Source organism: Dysidea avara, chromosome 8 (genome assembly GCF_963678975.1).
Source record: "Dysidea avara chromosome 8, odDysAvar1.4, whole genome shotgun sequence".
Lineage (NCBI taxonomy): Eukaryota > Metazoa > Porifera > Demospongiae > Dictyoceratida > Dysideidae > Dysidea > Dysidea avara.
The window spans coordinates 1,288,841-1,312,144 of NC_089279.1; the positions used below are offsets into that span (position 1 = coordinate 1,288,841).

General features: G+C 38.1%; 1 protein-coding gene across 3 annotated transcripts in view; it reads right to left on the reverse strand.

Annotated features, from left to right (window-relative positions):
* LOC136263404 (uncharacterized) overlaps nucleotides 1-23,304 on the reverse strand; it is a 55,382-nt gene that overhangs the window by 21,409 nt on the left and 10,669 nt on the right. For 2 of the 3 annotated variants that reach the window (XM_066057916.1, XM_066057919.1), the window contains exons 2-3: nucleotides 17,661-17,731; nucleotides 12,555-12,827 (exon numbers count right to left, since the gene is read on the reverse strand). In XM_066057916.1, coding sequence (XP_065913988.1) covers nucleotides 12,555-12,827; nucleotides 17,661-17,709 — 322 coding nt within the window. In that variant the 5' untranslated portion in view covers nucleotides 17,710-17,731. Of the gene's footprint in view, nucleotides 1-12,554; nucleotides 12,828-17,660; nucleotides 17,785-23,304 lie in introns of all 3 variants that reach the window. The other variant, XM_066057918.1, reaches the window with a different exon arrangement.

Sequence of the window (23,304 nt, forward strand, 5' to 3'; positions counted from 1 at the left end):
GTGTGAATAATCAGTCAAGAAATAGTAAAAATAATAACACTGCAAGGTTTTTGATATGAAATGCAGTAATAATGTGTAGCGTGTTCATGTTGTGCAGTATTTTTGGCACACGCATTGCACAGTTAATTAAAATTCTTGAAAATCATCCTATTATGTTGGCATAACACTTGATGCTTTTGCTAGTCTATTATGCTCGAAATTATGCTGGCATAATTGGCACAAGCCTATGCTAGTTGAGAGATTTAACTGAACAATGTTAGCCATGTACTAAAGACAATCCACTAGATTGGGAGAAGCATGTGAGGAAGGTCTGCATGGCCTACAATACAAGCGTTCAGCCCTCAACTGGGTACACCCCATTTTTTCTAATGTTTGACTGGCAAGCCAGGGTCTTGGCAGATGTTATGTATGGAGCACCAACCTTTAGTGCACAATCTGTAAATCAGTATGCAGCCACTCTGAGTAAACAACTTGATAGTGCATTTGCTCTTGCATGGAGCCACTCACTATCAAGCCATCTTAGACAGAAGGAACTGAAGAATGTAGCCCAACAAAGCAATTTTGTGTGGCTACATTCTTCCTTAAGTAAAAGAGGGGTCAATAAGAAATTATACCACCCATAGTCTGGACCATACAAAGTTGTCAAAAAAGTATCAGATGCCAATTATAGAATTGAACAATTGCTAGGAAGAAGAAACAGGAAAATTGTACACTTTGATCAACTAAAACTGTGCCCTCTGAATATCCGTCTGAATGAGAACAAGTTGATGGACAAGAAGTCACAGACGAACAGAATTTATCATCAGAAGACTCACAGCAAACAGAGTAATCTCCTGTCGGTCAGAACTTACAAATCATAGACTATGATGATGAGGAACTACCAGTTGGACCAAATGAAGCAGACACAGCAACAGCTATGATGCCATCTGCAGTACCAAATAGCGGAGCCTGAAGTAGTAGTTGTCCTAGAAGAGAACATCGACCACCTACTAGATTTAATGACTTTGTGGCACTGAATTGTGTTGAAGATGGGATGTCTTCTTAGAAGAGGGGGGATGGTGTAACAGTGATGGACATGTACATCACATATACACTTGCCTTGTAACAATCAACACTTATAAGTACTGATAGCCTGTATAGGGATACACATATTTATTCTGCCCTTAAGACTGTGATGAGTATAATGTGTCTAAGCGAGATCTTACTTTGTAATAAGTTTTCTCTACACCTTGGCCTTCTACTTGCTGTAGAGAACAAACGGAAGCATGCATGAACTTGTGATAACAATTTAGAGTAGCCAAATGATGAGTGCTTCATAATCAGTACAGATTGTGTCAATTTGTGCCAAGTTTGGTGAGTAAGTGGCATGACGAGTGGACGGACAGTCAGATGGATAGTTTTTCAGTTTTACAGATTGATGGCAGTCCATGTCTTGAAAGGGAAGTACGAATAATAAACATTTGTCATATTGTAACTGGATTTCAATGAAGTGTTGAAGCATACTTTAATTTGAAACTAAAATATGTATACCACTTGAAGAAGTCAAATGGATATTAAAGAGTCAAGAATACTGATTTACTCAGCTCGTCATGGAGGTTCTGTAATGAAAAGAGTGGAGGTTCAGTAATGAAAGTAGGAGTAAAGAAAGATGAAGCTAGTATGTAAAGTGCCACATCGTCTCACACTGATTAATCATGTGTAGCTATGCAATTGGATTTTAGATGTCTGCACTGGCTAGTGCAAATTCACTGAGACCAAGCTGAAAGCTTCTGATGGTACTAACTTGAACAGCAAATACCAGTATTATCTGGCTTGCAATTATTTCATGGGGGGATTGTTGACAAGATGTACTTGTACAGACCAAACAACTCGGTATTGTCACACTAGTGCCAATTTAGACATCATCAGAAGTCCCAGAACTGTAGGTGGAAGAAGTAAGCTAATGTACATGATGCTTGTACAAACAATACTCATTCACATTGCATACTGGTCTAAATAACTAAATTTATGTACAGTGAAACCTGTCTATATAATCAGGACACTGTGTAGTAAGGTCACTGGCCAACTTGTAAATCCACAAACGTGTCATTTTGTAAAAAGTTACATAGGTTATGGGTGTGTTGAATTTAATGCCTGCCTGTTGGTTTTTACAGGTAATCTGGTCATAGTATGCAGTAGCAGTTGGATGTGGTACATGGTACATATATAACTTGGGACCAGGTAGGAAGTCATGAATTTCAGGTCAGTTTACATACAGAGGAATTGTATTATCTTGTGTGTTCTTTTTATAGTTCTCAATTGTCAACTGTACATGGACTGTAGTGACATCAAGGGTGTGGCAAATTTCCAGGTCGGTCTATGTATGTACTTGTTTGTTATTTCTGGATCAGGGGTACTGTTATGATGGCACAAACCAATTCCCCTGTCAGTTTACATGTTGTACTTATAATGATATTTTCCAGTATCCAGATTTTAGGCGTAATGCATTTAATGTCCTTTTGTTGATTTTTGTAGGCTGATTGTGCTGTCAGATATCCAAGCAAGTGTCTTTGGTGTTGCAACCGATGTTCCAGGTTAGTTACATTTGTGTTTAATTTAAGGTAAAGTTCAGTGCTTGCTTGTTCTTTTACAGATCTCACTTAATCTTGTGTTATCATCAGTGTAGACATCCAAGAAATCATCACTGGTGTTAAACTATTTTTAGCAATGTATTGATGTTGATGTTGATTAAAGTTGTGTTACATGTTATAATAGCATTGTTGTATGTTTACAATAAGGCAAAAAATTTTCATGGATTTTGCAGCCATCTTATCCATGAAATTTGAATATTTTACAAGTTGTGTGGAACAACCCCACAGTCACCAGCAAACCACGAACCACATTCCAGCAATCCATTACAAAATTTTGTTGCACCATGGTCAGTGTTGGGGTAATGCGTTACCTAATGTGTTACCTAACATGTCACCTAATGCGTTGCATAATAATTATTACTTTTGTGATAACAAAGTAATATAACGAAATATGCTATAAATCAGGTAATGTAATTCAAGTTACTGTACTTACAAATGTAATGTGTTACATAAGCAATAAAGTTACTATAACCAGTCCAATATTACATAATATTATTACTACAAGTAATGAAATTACTAATCTTGTTAATAATCCACTGAGTAATGCCTAACCACAACGAAGTAATGAAGCCTACTGAATAAAGCTTATTCACCAGCTTCTTACGTATAACCAAGATTTGCACATTGTCCAACAATGCAATCATGTCACGTGATAAGGAGGTAGTTTCACACGTGACAGCTTAAGGCTGTGGACACAAAGTAATATAATATGTACTATTATTATAGTTACTTTATTATATGGGTAATGTGTAACTGTAACTAAATATTTCAGTTGTAAGTAATATGTAACGAGTTACTGTTAAAAAGTAATTCCCCAACACTGACCATGGTATGTGCATAATGATTAATGAAAGTCATAACACAAGCTCCATGGTGCACACTAGATAGAGGTGGTAGGTGGTTACCCCTATAGACTTGTTGCCTTTTGTATTCACCTTACCCTTGTGGTTAATCTATTAAAAATTAAATAGAAAAAATGAAGATGATACTTAGAACACCTTCCCTAGTGACTTTGTTCTTCACACCTTGTTTATCAGACATACCAGTGGCAACTATAAATGCTCACATGGGGTGTGGCACTAAATGGAATCTAAAAGATTTCTGCTTAAAATGCCGTCCCTAGGGAACTTACGGTTCTGTATGCTTTCATAACTTGTTTATCAGACATTAGAGTTTGTGTCCACATTGTGTCTTTAAAAGTTATTGTACGGATTAGAGGTTTGATCAAAGAAAATATGTGCCAGTGTTAGATGGATTGCACAAACACAGCTATGTTGACTGGTATAATGTGATGGCAGATGTAACATAAGGTAGAGAAATAAAGTGAAATATGTGCTAATACCCTTAGGTTTTATTCTAACAAGGATTACCTTTTATTTTAACAAGGTTGCAAGACTATTAATGATGATGATGAGGATGACTCCTGAATTTTTTTTTATCACGTAATGCAATTCAAATCTATTGAGAGATGTTGCATAATCCAGGACTAATATTGTGAAACCAACCCTACATGTAAATAACTCACAGTAGTGGCCGCGCGTCTTTTATATGGACATGTGCTTTGTAGTTTCTTGGCTGCATGACTCACTACCGTGGGTCTTGATCCTAAATACAACTCTTGTTTAGTGGCCACCACTTAAAGAATCTCATTGTTACAAAGACCATCTCCACTTCTTTCCAAAGACCACATGTATATAGTAATATATGAGTCTGTCAAGCATAGTTCCCACACACATACCAGCTTCATGACTTTATTAGCTAAAATAAGACCATTCCATTGCAGTAGGTACTTCATGGCATACCAAGGTCGTTTAATATTGGTCCATGCAAGTGAAATTGGCCACTATAATAAACTGCAATGTGGTCATTAAGTATACCTTTGTATCTTACTAGACTGTGGACTTTGTACAGAGGTAGTCCTTGCAATGAGGTGGTGCTTAAAAAGTGGCCACTAAGCAAGAGTTTTACATGCATACAATGATTTGATCTTTTCTGTAAATTTTGCATTTCCATTCCCACTCTTTCCAATTTTCCATGGTCTAGGGCTCCAGCTGTCACAGCTTGTGCAGAGTTTAGCTTGTGGTCATCACAAGCCATCAACCAAGTACCTAAGTACATGCCACAGCCTTTTGAGACCAGCAATACTGCAGAAATAGGCTAACAACCAACCTGCTCAATACAACCAATTTTTGACTATGGAAAATCACCAATAATCTGATTACTAATCCAACAATCAGCCAACTGTAATCAATACACACCAACCAATATACTAGGTTTTGAAATAGCTTCAGCTCCTGAGATCTTTCAATGAATCACTGAAAACACTTTTCAGGGCAAGGGGTAGCTAACGTCTTGGGACTCTCGTACACCTATCTGAGAAATCCAATTATAAATACATATAAATACATGAAATATTTATTGAAATAATATAGAAACACGTTTTCAAATACTTAAATATTGGGGCTCTCGTACACTGTATTGGGTTTTTGTGTGGGCACTGGCTACCCCTTGCTTCAGGGTGTACTTCACACATGTATTTACCTGATAGCATAGTTAAGGCCAGCGTTGAAACCGGGTCACTGCTGCTGACCCGGATGACCCACTGACCCAGATTAATTAAAGCCGAGGCGTGCGATAAGAGCTATGTTTCGGTTAGTCTCGAGTGAGCGAACGAGACTACGTTTTGAGCGTTCGATTCGTGTTGAGTAAATATTGTAACTTCACCCTAGCTGTAGGTTGAAGACCAAAAAAAAAAAAAAAAAAAAGATCTACACCTACTGACAATAGCTACCCCTCACCATAGATACCCTCAGTTTCGTGCTACATACTGCACTTACTAATAAATGGGCGTGGCTGAGCGTATGTTGGGAATGCGATAAGTGGGTATAAGTTTCCACGTCGTCAAACGAACAATTTCATTTCTCACGTGATCCAAATAATTTGTAAATCGGGTCGGACCCGGATGACCCGGATAAAATGTGATCCGGTTGACCCGGATGACCCGACCAGGTTTCAACGCTGGTTCAGGCAAGGTTAAGACCGACCATCTGAGCAATTTTGCAGAAGTTTTGACCCACCTAGAAAAGGAGAGCTCTGTATGAATGAAGAAAGAGAAGTGCTTTTTATGGCTAGCCACATCTTCTCAGCTAAACACGTGCAGTCAACAAGCTAGGTACATGCTATTACTGATGCTCCTTTTCCTGGACTACTACAGCAAATCCCTACCTCAGCTAGGCATAACCTTGGTTCCTCTTTACCTTCTGTTACATCTAAAATCCTGACTGCAAGTTAATTTTATCCTGTGATCTTCCACTGGTCTAGCATGATCACTATAAGTACACAAAAAATTTGGAATTTTCAACTAGAGTAGGGATCATAGCACATTGATAAAAAGTACTGAAACTCGTTGGAGTAGTGCATGATATTAAATCATAGCATTGAAGTGTTATATCCCTAATGTGCTCAAGATACCATAATGGAAATGCACAGTAGGGATATAATACTCCTTATTGTTTTACTGTGATTTAATATCGTGCACTACTCAGCTAGTTTCAGTACCTTTTGTCGATGTACTGTGGTCCTTACTCTAGTTAAAAATTCCAATTTTTTGTGTAACTTTTTAATAAAATAAAATAATTGTGACTGGTGAACCCATGCATACTGCATCAAAGAAATAATTGGCTTCGCACTCCCCAGCTATCAATTATTGTCTGAAAAGTGAAGTATCCATTACACTTGGTTGTCAGCTATGTTCAACCTGTTACACAGCATTACGAATCAACAACTGTTCGAAAAGCACCCCTGCAATCAAAGTAGCTACATGTGTACTATGAAAAATACTGACAATTTCCATTATGAAGAGAAGCCATCACATGCTACTGCTAAATCGACACTTTTCACTGTCAGCAAAGATGAATTGGACACTAAGAAGGACACTGGTAAGTCCATGAAGAATGCATTGTATCTACTGTGGTATGCCAATAGGCACTTGTACGGTTGAAGCAATGTTGAACAGTGAAAAAATCAAGCCCACATAGCCTTAGCCATTATTGAGTTATGTTTGTCTAAAGGAATCAGTCAGTCAGTCAGTTAGTCAGTCAGTCAGTTACTCAGTCAGTCAGTTACTCAGTCAGTCAGTCACTGGAAAATTCCATTCAACAGCTTTTTTTAAAATTCATAGCAACTTGTTGAAATCAATCTGAAGGCTTGCTTGGGCTTAGGTTTACCTAACCAACTCTGCTTCATCATCATCAAGGAAAAGTGAGGCTGGCTATTGGGTGATGTTTTTTCAAAGGCCATACCCAAACCTCTGTGGTCCCTACTATACAGTACTATCATACTGTATGATGCAAATGTGACCAGGACAGCACCTTACTTTCAGAAATGGAAGGAAATGTTGGGCCTGTTGTCATTTACTTTTGGGATATGTTTACTATATAATATAAAAATAAAACCAGTCCAAAAATGGATCAAAATGACACATTTCTCCTATGACAAAATAATTTTCATCTAAAAGAGGATGATTACACAATCCAATTGAATTATTGCTACTCATTTGCTCACTGTATAGGAGAATGTATCATTAGCTATCATCCATTATTAAACTGAAATTATAAATCTTCCAACAGTAAGTCCACCATTTACTTTTATTTTTGGAAGCGATATGAAGTATGGACAACAAGATAATCACCAAAGGTGCAAAAGAACAATGGTGGAACATGGTGGTAAGTTTGCTGGAACTCATTACATTATTTCATGGCATTCTCAATCTGTGTGTGGCCACCAAATAGAACTTTTAGAAAGGCTTTCCATTCAGGTGACCTTTTAGTACAAATTGCTGTGTTGTGATTGATGCATACTCAAAATGGCTTGATGTAGACTTTTGTAAATTCAGCCACCTTCACAATTACTACTGAGAGTTTTAGTCGTTGTCACTCCCTATCATTGCAAAAATGCACCATCTCCTATTAACCAAGGGACAATTATTATTAATAGAATAGTCTATCATGCCAGCTCATCTGTTAGGCTTCCTCCGTGTGGACTTTTATGTCCTAAAGATTTTACATTATGGACAGACAGGCATGCAATTTGTCCAAATATTTTCTGGAGTCCAGATCCTTCTTGTTTAAATATTTCAAAAGTTTCAGTCAAATGTGGTGGAAAGCAGGAATATTTCAGAATAAGATTGCCAAAAGTGTTCTTCTTAAAGTAGGGCTGAAAATTGCAAAAAAAGATTGATATACTCAAATACAACACTCGCACCCTAATAGAGCAATCAAGTACTTCATAAAAATGTTCTTATAAGTAGTCTAAACAAGTAAAAACATTCGACCTTTGAACCACCCAATGTAAGTATCTCTTACCACTGCACTAACTGTTCTATATGCATATTTGTAAGAATCATTTTGTACTGCTTTATCAATGCTAGATGACTTTAACATACAGAAATCGTAATCCAAAACAACCAAGCTTTGAAAAAGAGTGTGGTCTTCCTAAAATAAGCTGATATGAAAAGATGTGATATCAAAGGTGGCAGCCAAGGAATGGTTGCAGCAATATATTAATGGTATTGTAATGTCTTGTCCTATGGCTGGCTTCCATGAATAAAATTATGCTTGTTGTAACACCAACACAAATACTGTTACTCACTTTATCAAACAGTACGATAGTATACTGTTTAAGTAGGGATCGGGGTGGATTTGGCGCGCGCCTCAAATTTCGATCCCTCAAAAATCATCCTAGAAATATCTCACACAGCAAATAAACCTTTTACTGAAGAGTCTTCAAGTTTCTAACTTTATTTCTAGCGTTATAGATGGTGGGATCTATTCTACGGAACGGAACGGAACGGAACGGAACGGAACGGAATGATGGACTAAACTACAGAACGGAATGCTTTCTCAAATTGAAGCTTGCAGCTTACTATTGCTGTACAAGTTATCGGTGGCACTTCCAGCTGGTAAACAAACGTACCCCAAGAAAGATAAAACGAACTTAAGGATCGATTGTGAGTTCTTGCTGTTTATCTTCGGATGTATCAAGTAGGGAACTTAATGCATGACTTGTTTTTGCTAATATGTGAGTTGTTTTTGCTTACTTTGACTTTAGAATGTACAATCTGGGGCTCAGCCTTTCTAATAGGCATAAATCCGGCAGTATGTAGCTACACTACAAAGGAAACAAGTATGGTGACAAGCTGAATCAACTCTGTCAGGCTAAACAGAATCTAAAGGAATTTTGTGCAGTGTGTGAAGAGCAAACATTCAGATACCTCAAGGAGGCTATATTGTGTGAACATCAATGATGCAGAATAGTGGACTACATAATGTCAGATATCTTAGCCTGAGTAGTGAGTTGAATCCAGGATGGGGTCTATTTTACAGAATGGAATGTTTTCTGAATCAAAACTTACAGCTTGTCTAGCCGCTATCATTGCTGAAGTTGCATTCATCCAGGAAATGGAATAGGATAATATTAATAGCTGTTTCATGCAGTGCATTGTTCTATTACCTGATATATCAAGCAGGTCTCTTCAATTCATTTATTGCATGACCAAGGCAAGTTTTGTTACTACAATACAGTAGCTGGTTGGATGTCAGTTGCTTCTGGTGATCTTGACAAGATAAATAGTTTAGAAGACCACTCAATTTCTTCAGTTTCAGAGCGTAATATCCACAGAGAAATTAACTAGAAAGTTACTGGTGACAGGAAAAGTCTAGGTGATCATGACTTTATTCAGTCTAATAAACAGAATATATGGTTGATTGAGTGAGGTATCACTTGCAGAATGTTCAGACAACCAGCGATGAGATGCATGCATGGATTCATTGAATTTTTGTTACAGTTGGAGACATTAAATATCCAAAAGCAAACTGACTATATAATATTAATTCACTTGCTTTATATTTTCTCAATTTTGAGCCTGTATACAAATATTTAAATTTTTCTCAGTCCTAGAATAAGATGGGAGAGAAAATTTATCTTTGTTTACCTATACTGTACAACCTCAAAGGAAATGAAGAATAAAATTAGTAAAACCACAACAAAGTGCATGAATTACAGATTGAAATACTAAATATGAATTAGAGCCTTTAGATAATTATTGTTCCAAAGCAAAATTGTAGATGGAAAAAACAAGGACTGGTGAGATCTTGGTTATTTAATGACAGCGGTTGGAGATTAAAAGGGTGGTAACTTCTTGTTCTTGAATATGTTGCAAAGTGGAGGTACAAATCAAAATGGGATATCAATTTCATTATGAAAAAATTATATACTTAAATAATCTAGCATTACTAAATTCATTTGTCCTCCACTTAAATATGCTACAACAGTGTCGGTACATTGGCAGTCTACCTTGAAATCTCAACTCTAGAGTAGATCCAACACAGAGCAGCCCACACTGTAACAAATACATGTGATCCCACTGTAATTTCATGGACCATGCAGCTGGACTGGGAATCACTAGAAAATAGATGAACAAATTTAACCTGTTTTGTTTGAAGTGAAGCATGTGAAATGTTACACTTAAGAAATCCTAGGATTCTTAGGTGGTATGTAATTAATGTGAGTGTTCCATTTCCGGTCTGACTAGATACATTGAAATTACACACACATCTTGGTCCAAATCACATTTGCCTGGTGGCTATGGGCATGGCTTCACATGCATAGCTAGGCTTATAATTGAGATTTGGTTGATCTTGGAGTTTTGGCATTTGGCCTGATTCAAGGCTAGCAGTCAGACACATCCTTGAATTTGTGCAACAGAAAAAATCAGTTCACTATTGAATACAGCATTAGTCCACTGCAATGTCTGTTAATAACTCCATGCATACAATTCAGTGATGTTCGCAGAATATAGCCCCTTTGCGATCTGCCAAAATATTTGCTCCTCTCACACTACACAAAATTCTTCAAGTTTTAATTCAGCTGGCTCTTTCCTGTTACCAGTGTCTTCCTGCTTGCTTTATTTGTACACTGACATATGACTTGAAAAGCTGGCCCAGACTGTTTTCTAAAGTCAAAATGAGCAAACCAGCTCACATAAAGTGCCCTTCTTGGTATATCCGTAGATGAACCAAGGATGAACATCACTGATACAGCTCATCCCACAATTAATACTTCGTTACTAATGACAACCAACAAGAACCCACAATCGATCCTTTAATTCTTTTTATCTTATGTTTAATCACCCACTGGAGGTGCCACTGATAACTCGTAAGGGCAGTTTCAGCAATGGTAAGTTGCAAGCTTCAATTTGAGAAAGCGTTCCGTTCCGTAGTTTAGTCCATCATTCCGTTCCGTTCCGTTCCATTCCGTAGAATAGTCCCCACCGTTATATATCAGGAAACGACTAGAAAAGTGCTGGAATTTTATTTCTAAAAAATCGCTAAAACAGAAATTTGCGTCTGCCTGCCAGCCTGCCTGCCTGACCACATTCGCAAGGCTACAGGCCAAACGAAGCAGCGAAGGATCACCATTCTTTGCCACAATATTTAACTCGCTGCTGGGATGTGCCTTTTTGGGTTCCGACGAGTGTCTGCCTTCTGCGCTTTGCCTTTCCTTTTATCTTCAATTACGGATCGTCTTCTTCTTTTCCAGTCACGGAGGCGTTAATAATTCGTATCGACACTTTCCTTAGAGCAGCCGTATTCGGACGCCACAAAACTAATAACGGATTCCGTACTGTAAGGGCAAGTAGATGCCTGTATAGCAACACTTGCAAAGCGATCAAACAGCCTAGTGAAGTAAGAACACACTGCCACGCCCTTATCTATCAGAGCGCGCGCTCGTACTTAACGATCAGTGGACCACGCCCATTATTAATGGTCCAGCTGTAACTAATTGTAGAAAACAGGAGATAGAAACCCTGCATGCCTTTCAATTTAGTAATTGAGCAGCTTGCATAGAGCAAGCAGCAAGATCGAGATACTCTAATAGAGCAGTCAGTGCCAAAGATCAATAATAGCTATATACCTATACCAAAAAAGTTAACAAACTAGTGAATTTAAAAATTGTTAATTTAGAAATGGAAGTAGGGATCAAGCGATAAAAACTACTGAAACAGGTGATTTGAATGATGGCAACTATTACAACATAGCTTTGTGGGGAAATCCCTACTTTGGCATTGAACATATATGGTGACGTGGTGAGATGCCAATGTAAGGATTTCCCCACAAAGCTATGTTGTAATAGTTGCCATCATTCAAATCACTTGTTTCAGTAGTTTTTATCACTTGATCCCTACTTCCATTTCTAAATTAACAATTTTTAAATTCACTAGTGATTAATGTATATTGTAGGTTAGATAGTGAACTTCTGTTTAGTGTAAATCTGAGTGGAATGCTCAAAAGCATGTGCAAAGCTGCATTTTTACACTAAAATTGCTTGTCCTCGAGCTAATAGTGAAATTCCCCAAAAAATTGTTGTAGTGGCTTGAAGCCCTTCTCTCCTACTTTTCTTCATTTGTAGCACAGTGTAATGGGATGAATATAGCTGAGAGTGAGGTGTAATGGCCATTTTTGAGTTAATAATTATCAATAGTTGGGGAACACGTTCAGATGAAACACTAATTAACTAATCAGGCGCCATTCTTTCTTTAGATGCGGTATGCACAGGTTAACCAGTGATAATAATGTTACAAAAAAGGTAAGCAAACAAGTATAAGAAAATATTATGAATTTTAAGTTTGATTAGGGATCATAGAAAATAGGGAAACAAGGGAGGTCGCCTACACCTGCAAATATACTAATGGACATTTAATCCCAATTCACTCTACACCCATGTATATATGACTGAATTAAGGATTAAACGTCCACTAGTATATCTGCAGGTGTAGGTGACCTCCCTTGTTTCCCTACTTTTTTCTATGATCCCTAATCAGACTTAAAATGCATAAGTTTCCTAGTACTTGTACAATAGACTTACCATTGTGAATGGCAGGTGTTAACTCCTTTGCTGTTGTTGCAATTATTGATCTAAGAGCCTTTTTCAACTTTCCCCATGATGCGCTGCCATCTACATCTAACCACTCTGTAAACATTGCATTACAACAATTTAGTGCTTTGTGGTGGTTGTCATGTTCTATAATTTGAAGTGATCCTGATTGAATTCCTAAATGTAGTCCTATAGATTTCCAATTAGCTCCATATGCTGGTGACACATGTTCCACTAGATCTTTTAGGATAGGTCGTACTGTAACTATAAAACAGATGATCTAATATATCAACCAATTTTTAAAGCAATGTATGATATGGCAACAGTAAATAGAAGGAATTGCAGCCATGAACATAACTTTTGGTTGTTTTAAAATCAGTATTGGGAATTGTAGGCTGCCTTTGAATCTTCATATTGATGCAATTCATAAGAACTGTTACTGTTATACTTCAATAGTCTTTCTTTGGTTTGCACATAAGCACCTGCCTTACCAAGTGTTACCATGTAAATTGAAGGTGGTGTGATTGGAAATCTATAACTGTAGTTTGAAGGAAATCTTCACCTCTTCTCTCCAACCTCAGTAAATGCTTATATGCATCCAGGGGCATATGGCAGATTTTTTGAAGGGGTTTGCACCAGTGTTTATACATAACAACAGGCTTGTGGTCAGAATATTTGGTAAGACAATATGGTGCTCCAATGACCCAATATGAACACAAAATGGCTCACATACTGGTGGAGCTATGAATTAGGCCAGTTTGATTAAGAACTTATCAAAATAGCGGGAAGCCATACTTTAGTTGCAAATGACAATAGCATGCCAATATAGAGGGATCTGGGGAGTACTCCCCTAGAAAAGTTTTAAAATATTTAACACTTTGAATGGAATATCTAAGAGTGATTTCAGCAGTTTATCAAACTAACAATTACAGTATAACTGCTTGAGGAGTACGTATGTTGATCTTAGGCATTTTAGCGGTTCCCAAGCATGGCCCTGGGTAGCCCAGGTTCTGATCATGCCATTGGAACCAGCAGTTTTAACAAGTGTTTTAAAGTTAGTAATGCAGTAGTCTGGAGGCAAATCCACAAGATGCTGATGATAGGTCAACAATTTATTGACCATAGCTAACTTGCTTGAAAATGAAGAACTTGTGCACATCAGTAAACAATGACACAATAGATTACTGTGCTATTCTATATAGGCTATACACTAATAGGGAAGTTTCAACATGCCATATATATTTTAGTGATATATCAAACAGTACAGTAGTACTGTTGAAAGGGTTCCAATACTACTGTTAAAAATCATCATAGAAGTATCATAAGCAACAAAAGTCACATTAGTGGAATAGTATTATGTAACAACAAAATTATGCAGCATTGAAAATGAGAAAACTTTGTAAGAAGGCCACCCTTAAACTCGCAAAGAACTTTGGGAAATGCGTGTTTACACAATATGGGCACACATGGTGACACCAGGTGGAGTAACTTAATTCTTATAGCCTACAACAACACATTGATTAAAAGTCTGTTCACTGGCATGGGCTACTTGGAGAAGGCTAAATAAACTCTGTAACTATAGCACTTACTTTCTTTGAAGCAACTGTGTTTCAAAGTTCTAGCCCCCTGTTTAATTTTGATCGTGGGTTTACTCACTTGAGTTGTATATGGCAAGGTATATGACCTAATGGAAAATTTAATGGTGAATCAAATGGAACTTGTTGCAAGGTAATAGGAGCAACTACCATTGAGTTATTGATCATTTTGTAGGTATGTAAAGGTTTTGCGTGTTTCCTTACCAAAACGTTACTTACACGGCTAGTTTTGGCCTCACCATTTAGAGTTACAGTATAGCTGTAGATATCATTTTAATCCTTGTTACATCACAAGTAGAATAGCCGTGTTCGCACTGTTGCTATAAACCGCTTTCAAACCAGTTACAAACCAGTTTAATCCATTCACACTTAAAATGCTTTATTATAAACTAGTTATATTCAACTCACCTTCTGATGTGATTTGAACTACCTCAAACCGCTTTGAAACAATCCACTTTACTCAGCTATAAACTAAACTTCTATCTAATGCACCTATCAATGTATTGCCCCACTACCCCCCCCTCGGGCTTATACAGACATGCCAAGTATCACGCATTAGGCGTGAGTCTCACTCTTTGGCTAGTAATCTCACGCTCTCACGCCTAACCCTCTGTTTCTCACTCTTTCAGCTTAGTTCTCACGCATTTCTCAGCCTGATCTACTTCGTAATTAGCCCTGTGCTTAAAATTGGGCAGACCTGTGCTTATTTTTGTACTTAGAACATGCGACGACCTTTTTTTTTTTTTTTTTTTTTGGTCTTCACTACCAAAAATCCTGGAGCTGCACTTGAATCTGTTCCACATTGCCAGTAGTGTTTGAGGTCTCACTCCTAAAATTGTTCAGAGGTTGGCATCTCTGCATATATGGGGCTATAGTGGGGATTTGACACAGCCGAATGTCAAATGCCCCATAGTAGGGCAAACCTATAGTGTCAAATCCCCACCGTTGGCCCCAGTTGCAACGCGGGATTTGACATAGCGAAGCAAGTTACAACAAAAAATATTTGGGTGCTTACTGAATGATCGTCAAATGCCCCATAGTGGGGCAGCAGTTTCGTGTCAATCCCCCCTGTAAAGCCCCACTTACGCCCGAGGGGGGGGTGGTGGGGCAATACATTGATAGGTGCATAAGCATTATCCCACTAGGAACTCAGTCGTGGCGTGTCCTGTACCTGATTAGTCTCTCTCGCCTTTGTCTCAGGTAGTGCGAAACACGCTTCTTCCTTGTTAGTTCCTTTTGTTTTAAACTTCTAGATTTTTCACTGCTTTTCAATGCATTCTTAACCAGAAAAACATCGCCAAAATTAACAACTCCATGAATAAATAATTATTATAAGCGTTTTCAGTTTGAAAGTAGTTTATCTTTTTGCTGGTGTGAACGCGTGAAGAATGTGAAGTGGTTTGAAAACAGTTTGGATCGAACTGATTTGATGAAAGCGGTTCAAGTGCGAACACCACTAATGACATAAATTGTGTAGCCATAGGACAGATACTTCAAAAGTTATACCGCTTTGTGCAAGGCACACATATTTATTAAGGAGGCATCTCCAAACTGACTCTGGTACGCTTAAACAGCTATAGGAAGAGGAATTAATGTGAATAAGCAGCCATACTGCTTGTAGACTATGTTTTCAGGTAAAGAATATAACATTTTGTGCTTGAAGACTATGTTTTCAGGTAAAGAATATAACATTTTGTGAATATAACATTTTGTGACATTAAGGAGAGGGGGGTCTGAAGTTAGCGTCATTATGACATTACACTATAACTGCTTTAATAAAATTATAACGTCATGGCCTGAACCCCCCTCCCCCCTTAACGTCATTATGACGTTAAGCGTACCAAAATCAGTTTGGAGATGCCCCCTAAGTTTAAACCCAGTTTTCTGATTTAAGGGTTAATATTGAATTTTAAAAATCATGAAAACCTAATTTTGGGTCTGGCCTGCTTGACCACAGTTGCAAAATGAAGCAGCATTAAGCCACAATAACAAACTTGCATGTGGCATGTGCCTTTTCTGATTCCAGCAAGTATCTGCTATTGTGCTTTGTCTTTCCTTTTACTTTCAATTACATAATTGATGCAAGGAAACCATAATACTGAGGAATCAATTTTCCATATCAACAATATCTTCAGAGGAGCATATTTAAATGCTATAAAACTGTTTGTTTACACTACTTGAAGGAAATAGATACATTGTAGCTGCAAGTTCACAGCATGCCCAAACTCTTAAACTATCAGAGCTGAGTGACCACAACTCTTAATGATCTAGCTGCAATTAGCTGCAGTTTTAATTTGTTGTAGAAAACGAGACATGGCAACAGTCGAGACAAGCAGGGGAGATCAAGATCTAATAAAGCAGTCACAGCCATACATGTATAATGCTAATCTATAACAAAATGTCAACTAACCAGTACAATTAAAAAAATGTTAGTTAAAAATAAAGTAGGTTCCAGTGATAAAAGTAGTGAAATAAGGGATATGAATGATGGTAGCTGTACAACATAAATAGCTATGTTGGACAATCTCTACTTTGGACTTGAACAGATATTGGTAATATGTCTGATGTATGGGTTTTGTAACATAGGTATATTGGAGTAGCTGCCATTAACCATATCTCTTATTTCAGTACTTTTATCACTGGAGAAGATGGGCATGTGCATGTGTGCTGCATGGCGGAAGTTGGCCTACCTGTCCAATGCCTGGGTATGCACCTATAATAATGTGCAGAAACAGCAGTTTATTCTGGACATCAAGCTTGAGTCTCAAGGTTTTCTGGCTCCTAGGTTGGCAGGCCTTTTGTTGTACTTTTGAAGCAACAAATAACACCTCTCAGTAGTGTTTCACTGTTGCTTTTTACCATTTTGGCCTTTGTAGAAGGTTTTGCAGCCTTACAAACTGTTGTAAAGTTATGAATGAAGCAGCAATATGACAGTATGCATGAAAGTGCTGGGTAACAGTTTGGTAGCTGATCTGACTTTGGTTTCAGCTGAGTTTGTAATCAGTGGTGGCAATATGCGTATTTCTTGAGTGATAAATTGATTTTAGCCTGACATATATATTCACAAAGGGAAGGAATTAAGAGGAGTCAGGATGATGGATGGCATTTGCCTCAAATGGTCCATTCTGAATCCAACTTTGCTGTAATGGTTGTTCAACTGTCAATAATACTTATAAAAGAATTCCCTTTATTATTGATTCAGGACAAGTTGTATAATTATTATTGACAGTACACTTTAAGACTTAATATTTACTACAAAAGGTTGTAGCTAAGGAACAAAGTGTTTATACCCTTTTAGATTACTCATGTATGTTCATGGCTGTAATTACGTGCATATCCATTTACTTTAGTAATAGTAAACTGCCAGTTATTTCAGTTTGACATGTTCTTTAATAGAAAAACTGTGTAGAATAGTTGTGTAGTTTTTTCATTAACTATCATTTGAAAATACCATGATGCACAACTATCAATGAGTTTGAGGAGCACCTGCATAATATCTTACCATCACAATAATCCAGAAATTCTTGAAAACAGTCACCATTAGAAGCCATCTTGTAAAGACAATCAATATATCTGAAAATTATTTCACAATTGTAATACCATTGATATAGCACACACGGAGTTTCCTAAATAAATACAACAAAGCAACACAATCTGGCTATGGTTCTTAAATTAACCACAAAACCCTTAAGATGTGTATTTATAGCAATATGATATTATCAGATTACAGGCTGTAATGACAACATTGAAGCACTGAAGTTTCTCTAATCGTATTTCATATTTAGCTCACACTTAACATACATGTTGTACATGTGTTAAAAGTCTTCACTATGGCTTTTATTTTGTCTAGGATAGGCCTGAGCCTATTATGCTTTTGAAATTGCCTATTATGCTTTTGAGCATTGCTCCAAAATTTCCCCTATTATGCTCCAATTATGCCCAGTTGTGTACCATTATGCTCCAAATATGCTCATATAAAATTGTGTCTTGACTGCTCTATTAGAGTACCTAATGCATCTGTGAACGTTCTATTAGGATATTTCATTATGCGGTGACTGTTCTATTAGAGTATATTGATCTTCAACTAATCTTTTCTTCACAACGTAGCTGTAAATCTGATTTTTACCATGTTTGCACACTATCCCATTCTGCATCATGCAAAATAGGCAGAGTTTCAGCTTCTCACATAACCGATGCACAAAAATTTTGCCTAATATGCTGGCATTTTGCTGATGCTTTTGGCTTCCTATTATGCCCCAAATTATGCTGGCATAATCGGCGCAGGCCTAACATGGATATCAATACTTCATGGTGCTCATATATCATTGCAAACATTATTATTCTACATTGGCATAGAGATGCTTGGATTATCATTGATCAATGATTTTGAGTGTCACATACATGCATGGCATACCTCCACTAGGCCTGCACCAATTATGCCAGCATAATTTGGAGCATAAATAGGTAGGCAAAAGCATTTAGCATAATGCCAACATAATAGACACAATTTGTATGCATTGGTTGTCAGAGAAGCTGAAACTCTGCATAATTTGCGTGATGCACAAAGGAATAGTGTAATAAAACAGTAAAAAAAAAAATCAGATTTTCAACTCCTTGTGAGGAAAGAGTGGCTATAGATTGATATATACTCTAGTAGAGTAACCACATGTTGAAATATCCTAACAGAACATTCACAGATGCATTATATAGATACCTTAATAGAACAGTCAAGATTTGATTTTCTAGGAGCATATACTTGGGGCATAATGGGGCACAACTGAGCATAATTGGAGTACAATAGAGGGAAGTTTGGAGCATTGCTCAAAAGCATAATAGGCAATGTCAAGAGCATAATTGGCTCAGGCCTAACCTCCACTCAATATTAATGGTTTATGTACCACTTTTGCACCTCACTTTAAAGGGTAGAGAAGGCATGTAAATGTCAAAATGCTATCAGTGTTAAGGAATGCACAAATAGCAATGGAGGCAGTATATCATATAGCAATAGTACTGTTGTATATTAGGGATCATGAGGAACTGGGCTTTTCCAGCCAAATATTATCACCTTAAAACCAGCTTCAATTTCCGGCCCTTCATGACAACTTGGCAGAATTGATTAGGCATAGTCAAGCCCAAAAATGTCTTCACAACAACCCCAAACCTTTCTAGACAGTTTCTTATGGAATTTCGGTGCTCTGTACAGCTCCGCGTATGGCTTCTGAGGTTAGCACAGCTGGGGTTTACTAATGAATTTCCATAGTCACCAGTAAAAGTTATCTATAATTAGTCTGTAGCTTGTTTAACGCGTGGCGCGCCCAACGAGAAAATGTCTTTTATGATGAAATAACCTGCCATAAACGAAGAAAGAAGAGCGATATACATGAAGTAAGTGTTGTATCTTCTTCATCGTGGTCTAATGAATATAGCGATCCGTAATTGAGCGATTATCTTCTGGTTACGCAATTAAGAAACAATAACTGTGGCCATACAACAGCTGCGGGCGCCTCAGTTTCTACACCTTGATACTAAAATTAGAACTAGTTCGTCATTTTAGACCCGATAGGCATGAAAATTTCAGATGGGCAACCATGATATTTATGCATTAATAGAGCGTTTGTCGTTTTTTGATAGCTCCTTCTGGCGAGGAATGGCGTGGAGGTAAAGAACACTGATTAGTGCCAGCACAAAAGCGGAAGAAGAGTATCTGATGACTGAGAAGCCAGAGAACAAAAATAGAAACGCGCGTTTGTTTGTACGGTTTTCAATAATGTATTTTTAAAGAATCAAGTCTCTAGGGCATAAACTGTGGGACTAGTTCTAGTTTGAAGCGAAAATTTATAATTCGCCTTCTACAGTGAGTTAAGACATGGGATTTGGACTAAACTGTGCAGTAGTGATAGCTTATTGCAAATAAAAGAGTCCAGCAGAATAGTTTAATCCGTTCGTGAGTTATAGAGAGCACCTTTAACAGAATTTTACACTGACTAACTAACTATAACTAACTAATGCTTCCAGCACAGCATAACGCGACAATGGATAAGCCCACGGGATTGATTTCTTCATTGTTCAACGTCACTTTGTCCTGAGATGTGCCTTTTTGCCAACCACAGTACATACAATATATGTATCATGGACTTGCCTTTTTCCTCCTTTGTCCTCCTGTTCTTTTTGCTAATAACGCAAGGTGTTGATTTGATATTGAGCGATGTGGCTCCCCTGTGGCTGTGTTGGCTAATGTATAATTATTTTACTGAAACCTCACCCAGCAAAGTCTGAACTGCAGCACTTGTGGTGGCAGCAAATCCAAACTCTTTCTTCTAGCAAGGGACTTGTGATCTGTCTCTAGAAAAACTATTTTTCCACTGAAAAATTCTGCAAATTTTTCCATAGCCAATGTTAGGGCCAAGGCTTCCTTTTCTGCATGAGCAAAACATGTCTCTGTTTTACTAAAAGCCTGCAAAGCAAATAAGCAAATGGCCAGTAGCCATGCTGTTGATGTAGTAAGGCAGCATGAGGAAACATTGGTACTAATTTTGGTTTTGCTCCAGTGTTGAAAAGTGATGAAATCTCATTTCAAAGCATTGGCATGAACTGTGCTCTATCATCAGCCTCTACTTTCTGACTACCTTTGCACTGAGTAAAGCTCTTTTAGTGGCTTAAAGATGTCGGCAATATTGGAAGAAAATTTTACTCATCTGGTTTGCATTACTTTGCAAATCTGAATTCAGTTACTCTCATCATTCCCCATATTACAGCAATCCCTGGTGGTAATTTATTGTTAACAATAACATTGCCCAATTTGTGACTGGAAACATGACATTTCCCTTGCTCATTACAATCCTTGCATTTTGTATTGGCATGGAATCTTGCTTTTTGTTCAGTTATATCCTTTCATGTCATTTGTGTTGCATAGTGTACATAGTTAGCAACTTAATTCCTTACCACAATACTGGCTATGCTACCGCTGCTAGCTACCTAGATCCTTACTATTCTATATATATCTAATAAATGTGGTTCGGTAAGTAACCTGCATGTATATAGTAAGATATTTTTTAAATTTATTTTTTATTCTGGCCCTAATGGCACTCCCATCCTCCCCAATCTCTAGCTAGAAGTTAAACCTAATTTAATTTATAAATGACAAAATCAGAAAAAAGCAGCTAAACCTATAGAGCCTACACAGACCTACAAAAACACCGCATGGACCACCAGCATACACACAGCAAAACCCCTGGACAGGGGCCCTAAGAAGAAAGCCCTGCAGACTACTGACCAAACTGCAGGGAGTGGGAGCATGAAACAGAGTTCAACTCCCAAAAAGGACTGCCAGGCAACAGGCTAAATAGATGTAAAAATGTCCGGGAATTGTGGCGCCACAGACAAACAGAGAGTTGCTCTAGCAGATGGCGGTACGCTAGGCCACGAGAAATGCCACTCCTGGTGGTTGTCCTCAAAACAATATCCTACAAGACAGGATGACTAGTAGAAGACCACAAACCCAAGGACTCAACCACCAGGGGGACAAAGACACCTCCAGCAGCCTGTACAAGCTCATCATGGTGAGCATCCTTATCTTCTTCTCCCTTAGCAGCAGCCACACCTGCTGAAACGGCAGACCGACCCAACAGAGATTATTGTAATGGACAATGCTCAGTAACATCGAAGTACGCAGGCTTCCCATGCACAAAGTCAGGGTGAAAAACATCACCCGGGCAATCCAATCGGGAACCAGCACACCGTTGCTCTTTACGGCAACCAGTGTTGTCCTGAAGTAAAGTATGATATATCACATCACATAAAGCATCGTGCCTACATATATGCATGGGTCCATGTCCACAGCCCAGCAGATGATCACCAAATTGATCAACAACACTACCACATGGGCAGCGAACTGGAGAAGTGGCAGAAAAGAGAGGGACACCAAGCTAGTATCGAAGAGAACATACAAACTCCTGTGAGGACATGGATAGGCCTAAAGAATCACAAGGAATGGCCCGAAACCATGAACTGGTACAGGAGTCAGCAGACAGGGCCGGCTCACTTTTTTAACATTGGGTGGGCCAAACTGTTATATTCTTGACAGGTGTAAAAGTCACTGCACACTGCGTTTGCAAAATGCAAAGCATTTTTCCCTCTAGGGGGGTCTGGGGGCATGCCCTCCTGGAAATTTTTTGAAATTTAGATGCTTGAGAATGAAAATGATGATAATTTTGACAAAAAATTTGTTAAACGTAATCAGTATTCTTATAGCTAGCTAGTATCCAGCTTAAAATTATTGCCAGTCCATCTTTCCATTTTGTTGAAAGCTGCCGACAATGCAATGTTGGTAAATCAACCAGTTAATGTTAAACTTAGCTAAAAAAACCTTGTTGTACAACTTATAAGCTATGCATTTCCCTCTACCTGTGGCAAGTGTGGCAAACAGTTCTTTATCATCATAATGAAGGAAGCTAAACTCAGTAACCATCAATCTTGTGACAACACGTGTTGTCACGTATGTTGAGGCCCTAATTAAATGCCTGAATAATGCCATAAACGCCTGTCCTAAATAAAGGCCAGGGGCGTTACTTTACCAGGTCCATGGTGTGAGATAGCATTCGTGAACGGCCTCCTACAACAACTAGTCTACAGCTATGACAAACAATGTCAGCAGCAGCTCTTACAAGGAGAAACATGGCCAGCTGCTTCAGTGACGATTGGAAACCAGGCGCCAGCATAATTAAACTGGTTTGCTATGGTTATGGTTATGGTTAAAATATTGAGGCAGGAATTATTGGGTGGGCCATGGCCCACCCTGCTGAGCCGGCCTTGTCAGCAGAAATTGAACGAATTCTGGCTTGGTCCCGAATGATAACGAAGTGTATATTTAGCCGGTACCGGTTTGCAAACACTAACGGCTATTGTGCCGGCACTAGTAGGTTGCCCCGAGCATTCAACTTTAGGGGATGCGAAAAGTAGTTCCTTAGCATTAGGGGTAGGCTAGGGTTCAGCTTTGGTTTCTTCTTCACTCTTGTTATATATAGAAGTCACTTCAGTCGGATGTTTATAACGTAGAAACTAAATAATATGACTAGCTGCAGCACCGGTGGTATAATCGTTACAAACATTGCTTATGAGTACGGATGCCCAGGTTGGAACCCTCGCTT